The 7512-nt window shown below is 31.5% G+C and overlaps 1 protein-coding gene across 1 annotated transcript; it reads left to right on the forward strand.

Moving 5' to 3' along the window:
* The first annotated feature begins 4721 nt into the window (after positions 1–4721).
* LOC101426595 (olfactory receptor 10A7-like) lies at positions 4722–5666 on the forward strand. Its single transcript, XM_012520308.1, has one exon. The coding sequence runs from the start codon at positions 4722–4724 to the stop codon at positions 5664–5666; it is 945 nt and encodes a 314-aa protein (XP_012375762.1).
* The last annotated feature ends 1846 nt before the right edge of the window (positions 5667–7512 follow it).

Raw genomic sequence — 7512 nt, forward strand, 5'->3', positions numbered from 1 at the left:
GAGAGGGAAAGAAGAGATGTGTGGGCATTTTGGGGACTTGGAGGTGTCCTAAATGCTATTGCAGGAACAGATGCTGGATATTATACATCCTGACATAACCCACTGAATGTACTGGGGGATAGTGTAAACTGTAATGTAAACTATAATGCATGAGGTGCAGCAGAGTTCCAAAATGTATTCACCAAATACAATGAATGTGCCATAATGATGAAAAAAGTTCTTGATGTGGAAGGAGTGAGGCGGTGGGTATATTTTTAATATAACCTTTTTTGCTATCTATGTATCTTTAAAAAAGACAACTTAATTAAAAATAAAAATTTTTAAAAAATGGAAGTATATTTCTGTTAAAAGTATAAGAAAATAGACAAAGGCAATGAAATTGAGAGTACAAGTGGAAAATAGTATTTAATTCATGATAAAAGTGATACTTCAGAGCAAGGAGAAATAAGGTCATTTCATAATAAGTGAATTGCATTTTGAAAAAATCACTATTTGTATCTTATAACTTTTTAGTCTGTTCCTAAGTTTTCATATTAGCTATTTTATAAAGTTTGAGATTTTACATATATATGTATATATTATATAATATATTGAAAATATTAGAAAATTGTCAGCCATTATCTTTTCTAATATCAGTTATGACACATTTTCCATTTCCTCTCTTTCTGGAACTTTTACTGCTTATACTTTTTTCTTTTCTTTTTTTCCTTTTGAATACTTTCTTCTGATTTCTCTCTCTTCTTCTGTGTCTCCTAAGCTGTTCAACCAACAAGATTTTTTAAAAATTCTGCTGTATTTTTCTTATTCTTGAAATTTCATTTAATTATTTTATGAAATTTTCAATTATCTGTAAAAAAATCTCAGCCTTTTCTTTTTGTTGAACAATTTATGTATGATTGTTTCAAATATGTGTCTGACAATGTCATTATCTGTGTCCTCCATAGCTATTGTAGTTTTTAATCTTGGATTTGGTAATATTTTATTATTTCCGCCATAACTGGTTTTGTTGGTATTTATGCTGTATGTTGTACATTAAATATTTAAGAAAAAAAATTGAGATGTAGCATGGCATTTCCTTTTACATGGGAGAACAATTTTTTAAAAAAGACATTTAGGGTATTAACTATTCTGAGTAATATAATTTGATTGAGAACTTTCAAAACTGTGCCTCAAGGGAAGTTATATTTCTGCATTATGCTCAAGACTAAGGTATAGCACTTTCTTCTCAATCTACAATGATGTATATTTTAACTGTCAGTCTTTGATCCCCAAGCTCTTCATGTCAAGTGAAATGCCTTAGTGGTTTCTCATCACCTTCATCTACTCTTCCAGATAGGTGGATGCTTTAGGAGAAAATATCCCAATTCCAGTCACAGTTTCCTAGGTTTCCGTATGATCCGAGATTTGATCACATCTGTATCCAAATTTTTTTTTATTCACTGAAGAATTTGAGAGCATTTTTAAATTTATTTTTTCCAAACTACCTCTTTGCTTTTGATTGGGGCATTTGCCTGAATCATCTAAATCACTATTACTTGAAAAAATGTTTCCCACCCTTATTTGCTTTTTTAAAAAATTTCTACTATTTTGGATACTCCCTTGAGGAATAACTTTGATGAATCATCATTTTCTTTCCCAGTTCTAAATGTGGGAATGCCCTATATTTCAATGACTTTTGACATGTCTTCATCTAATTTTTTACTCAATGTTTTTAAATAATATTGGCTCAATGGGTTATTTCTAATATACTTGCACTACTCACTATTTCATTTTAAATGTAAATCACTTGATTATTGAAGAACTTAAAATGATTTCTCAACAACTTAGAAAATAATCTGAAAATCTTTATGTCAATAAGAGCTTATTTGATTCATTTACCCTGCTTTCTCTCAACCTGACCTATCTTTACTTCTCCCCTTTCCATCTTACTTTAATTGTCACCATCTTGGAATAATAAGTGTATTTGTTATGCAAGGACTTGCACATGCTGCTCTTTCTTCTTGAGTCTCCTTTTCACACTTACATCCTCCTTTTATCTAGGTCTCCACTGAACTATGTCCAACTCCAAAGACTTTACTTGACTGTTTTTTCAAAATTGCTATTTTCCTTATTGTTTATTTATTCATTTTTTTCAATTCCTAGCATATATGACTACATGAACATATTATGAAAAAGATTTGTATTTCTGAAATTACTTACCATAGTAAGATTCATTTTTATCATTTAGTAAATTAACATTATTATATTTGTCTTTACTATAGTTGTGACTGGAGCATATTTGATCTCAAAATCCTGTTCTGAAAGGTAATGGATAAAAGAAAACATATATTTTTGTCTTTTAAAAATTATAAATTGTTAAAACAGTTCTTCCAATAGATCAAACAAATTTGAAAAACAGTAAAACAATTGTTAATAGAGGCACATTCTCTATCTTATTTCTTCTTCACACAGGAATGTGTGAACAAAACACACTGAAATAATTTTGCAAGTGTGGATTTCCTTTGTTAAAATAGTCATAATTTATATACATATAGGCACATTTTTGGTAAAACTTGCCTTCATATTATCAGAATGAATATATCTCTTCTAATTGAATATACTTTACACTGACTACAGTAATTAAAACAGTTGAATTCACCTTATTATTTCAAAAAGTTAAGATGTAAGTTTCTTAAAATGTTTCCATTAATTATGTTCAGAACTTCCAATTTGAGATGTTACTCCCATAGAAGTAATGGAGTAAACTGATATCACCATAAATTGGAAATTATAGGTGTGTTAATGAGCTGTTTGCCATTAGCCTGTTCATGGAACTTAAATTATTTTTGTTTTGCTCTGTTAAATGAAGTTAACTATCTCCCGTTGGGCTCCAACTCAAAACTATGCGTCTTCCAATAGATTTTGCTCAACTCACTGAAATCTACACTTTGGATTTATATCTCCTGGTAAACAACATTTTATATTTATGTTAACCTACTTTTCAATTCCGATTTATAATATAAAGTAGAAATATTCAAGGAATGGACTAAGGAGAACATGTATAATTTATTAACTATAGTTAGCAATGTAAAATTAGGGCAACAGGCTTTACCTAACTTTGACTATAGTTGTGTCATTCTTTTCAATATAACCTTCAAGGAGTTTTGGAGCACATTTCCTAGAAAATAATGTTAAATATGATGAATTCCACTGATTGACAAATGGGTGTGTATCTCATGCTATCTATTTCTAGCTAGACATTGGATATTTTGACACCTTCTAGGAAAACCTATATATCATTAAGCAATATAGAACAGAATATAGATGAAGATATATCCTAGTTTCTACAGACTGAGCAGGTATGTGAACCATTCTTTTCCTTAGCTCACTTCCCTCCTTCCCCAAGCACAGATTTGTTATCCTGAATATCTCTCCTTCTCTCTCTCTCTCTTACTCAATTTCTCTTTCTTTCTTCCTCTATCTCTCTTTCCTCCCACCCATGTTTCCTTTTGAACATGTGGCAAACTCCCTAATATTTTGTATATGCTAATAGTAAGGCAAAAAGCATGGAGAGTTAGTTGTTTATGGTTGGTAGTGCAGCATGTAGAAAAATCCTTTCCATATAAATCAGTGAGGAGATGACTGGAAATGAGAAGTTTTAGACAGAACAAAGAAGTGGAAAATGAAAAAGGAGAGGTATTAGGGCATGGGGTATTTAATTGAGTCTATAAAAACCTAAGGCTTTGTGTTCTAATTTGCACTTCTCAATTTATCTCTGTGTTTATATAGTCTCATAAATAATAAACCTTTTTTATTTTGATTGTGTTTAAAGTCCTATTATTTTATTAATAGCAGTAGGCTTTAGCATGTGTATAGTGTATAAACTGATCTGCAAATTACATAACTAGATATTTTAAAATCACAATTGAACACAGTCTGATAAATTCAAAGATTTTGTAAAGAATATATGAAGTATATCACTGTAGATATTAGTTCATATATGAGTTATAATTTTGTAATGAAAATTTCATAATATACTTAAAATAAACAGAATAACTGATTTGAAAAACTTGACTAAGTTTTATAAAAGCATTCTAAAAGTGTAAAGGATTGATTTTTTCATGGGTTTCTCACATTCTTCTACTTAATATTGAGATGGTGAGAATAGTAAAAATAATTAAATCATGTGTATTATTCTAGGTTTACTTTATGAGTTTTGTTTCTTCAGGACCAGGAATAGGAAAAAAATCAATCTTTCATCTTGTTCAAATGACTATAAAATAATTTTTATTTTCAATAGAGTGGAAATGAAGTGAAATTATTTTCAACTACCCTTTTCTCTTTCCATAATGTTGAGTAAGTTAGTTTATTTACCTGAACCATTAATATATTAGTAACCAAATATGGAGAATCATTTTGTAATACATTTGAATAATGGGCAGATGTTGGTGTAATTCTCAGTTTTCAAATCAAAGTACCTTGTATAATTTTTCTAAAAGAGGTAATTAGAAAATTCATACCTTGATTTGGAGAAATGGTATGTACTTTGATGAAGTATTATTGTTTTGAAACAAATATTTGCTCAATGATATTTCACAAAAAAAGTATTTCAATGCAACAGACATTTGTCCTCAGAATTGCCATTCTGTGAAAGGGAATTGATTTAGCCTTATAATTTTCATGTAATACCATTTTTGTTTTCTCCTCACTCTAATTTAAATAGGCAAAGGTCAGTGGCCAAAATGGGACATGAGAATTCCAGCACTATGACGGAGCTGGTCCTGGTGGGATTTTCCAATCTCCCTCAGACTGAGATGCCACTCTTCTTCCTCTTCTCACTGGTCTACTTGTTGAATCTCCTTGGCAACACAGCTGTCATATCTTTAGTGGTCCTTGATTCCTCTCTTCAGACACCCATGTATTACTTCCTCTGTCATCTGGCTTTTCTCAACATATTTTTTAGCACCATCGTGGTCCCCAAGATGCTCTTTAACTTCCTTGCAACCAGGAAAGTTATATCTTACAACTTCTGCCTTGCCCAAACTTACATCACCTTGTTCCTCGAGGCAACTGAGTGCTTTCTGCTTGCCGTGATGGCTGTGGATCGCTATGTGGCCATTTGTTACCCACTACGATACCTGCTTATTATGAACAAATCTGTGTGTCTGGCATTGGCTCTGGGGGCCTGGACCATTGGCTTCTTTGCCTCAGTGGTGCCTCTTTCCATTGCAATCCTTCCACTCTGTGGTCCTTATGTTATTAACTACATTTTCTGTGAATTGCCCATCATTCTTCACATGTTCTGTGATGATACTTCCCTTCAGGAGATGATGCTGCTGGCAGGGGGTGCTGGAACAGTGTTATTCCCCTTCCTCCTAATTATTCTCTCCTATATTCGCATTCTGGTAGCAGTAATGAGAATAGACTCAGTGGAGGGAAGGAAAAAAGCTTTTTCTACCTGCACTTCCCATTTGATTGTTGTGATCATATATTATGGGACAGGATTGGTCAGGGATATGAGACCCAAATCACTCTACTCAGCAGAGGGAGACAAATTCATCTCCTTATCCTATGCTGTCATCTTCCCAATGCTGAATCCATTTATTTACAGCCTGAGGAACAAGGATGTGAAAGGTGCTGTGGGAAGAATCATGGGGAGAATCCAAAAAGCCAGAAAAATCACATAGTAGAAACCTGAGAGATTAAAGACAATGCTTCTCATCTTGTGTTTACATCCAACTCATATGAGCCTAAGATGTAAGACTAAAATTTTGTTTTCAGTAGACATTCAGATGAAGATTGTCCATTCCATTTTTTCTTAATGCCCACAAGTGTTTCTACTATGCTCAAATCAAAATTAATGAATATCAGTTGAACAAAGTGTAAATTATTGACTTATCTGCTCATTCAAATGCTTTTATAACTGAACCATGCTAATATTATATTCTGCAGTCACTCTATTTTAAATACTTTAATATCTATTTTTCAATTCTTTTCAAAGTAGTACAATTTTGCTAAGACCCCAATCCCTAGTCCACAAATCAACTCTTTTAGGGGAAGTCAACCTGAAAATGTTAGTCTCAGCATTTTTCAAGAGTGAAAGGCGGAAAGGTAATGGGAATTCTGAAACACATACAAGTTACAGAAAGAATACATATTTGAATGTATTAATGAGAATTTTTAGTGTGTAGCACTCATGTCTCAGGTTTTTTTTCATTTAATAAAATTTATTTTATTTGCCTCTTCATTGTGAGTAGTTTTTATAAAGGGATATGATCTTTTATTAATTATAAAAAAGAACCTCTTCTTAATTATTTAAACTTTAGTTATTTCCAAACTGGAGGTAGTTTACATGACTGAATATTAACAATAATTTCATATAATTTACTCTGTACTTCTTTAAATATACCAGTTACAAGGTATTTGCAGCTGAGGTTTATCAAGGTACTTTTACAGTAATCAGTTTTCTATTAATGAATTTGAATGCAAAGCACAGAATTAAATCCCAGTTAAATCAGTTATTTGGTATATTGAGCAAATAACTTCACTTTACTCTACTGCATTTTTGCATCTGAAAAATGTCAGAATCTGATATATAGGATGTTGAAAAAGTGAAACACATATAATAAACCTAGAATGCAGCAAAACCTTAATAAGCATTAGATGTTCTCCTATTCCAGGTTCACTTATGTGAGAATAAACTATTTTGTGATAAGTTTTACTATTTCATAGAAGAAAAACGTAGCAATCAAACTAAATGAACTACTTTTAAGAACTGTCTTTGTTAGTTTCTATTGACATTGATTTGCCCATGGAAAAAATAATTCCTCTTCCCAAGTTCATGTGGTATACACAGAATAATTTAGGTGAAGACATATTTCCTAAATTTGGAGTAGACCCTCCATATTATTTTCGATATCTTCAGACAATCCAGTGTCTGATTGCTCTTGAAAGGATGTATACACCTTATTTCTATGTGAGACTCATGATATCATTCAAAAAATATAATGTCAAACTATCCAAGAATCTCTAAACTTTCTTCTATAATAATTTTATTATATTCTGACTTGTCATTTCATATTAGAAAAAAAAACATAACATCCTTTTAGTATGTAGCACTGTAGTAGATGCCTGATTTGTAATATACCTCCAGGATCAAGATTTTTATTCCAAACTTGTGCAAACATGCAGAAATAAACCAATTTGTGTGTTAATTTTTCAGTGGCTCTAATTTATGGCTTTTTAAAGGCTACACTAACTTTTTAATCCAAAATTTTGACATCTTGAAAATACAAAGTCATAAATTATACTACAGGTTGCCTTCTTAATCACTGTTCCAGCCTCCTAAATATCTGGAAGCGATGGTTTGTAAGGGAAACAGTATTGTGTGTGAAATCAGAAGGACTGAATCAAATTGTAACTTATGCCCAAATTTGTGAACATTTGGCACTTATTTAATTTACCATGAAACTGAGGACTAGACTTATTTATTTACTGCAAATTAATCTTCTATGTCTCTAATTAACTTCATGA

The sequence above is a fragment of the Dasypus novemcinctus genome, chromosome 29 (assembly GCF_030445035.2).
Source record: "Dasypus novemcinctus isolate mDasNov1 chromosome 29, mDasNov1.1.hap2, whole genome shotgun sequence".
Classification (NCBI taxonomy): Eukaryota; Metazoa; Chordata; class Mammalia; order Cingulata; family Dasypodidae; genus Dasypus; species Dasypus novemcinctus.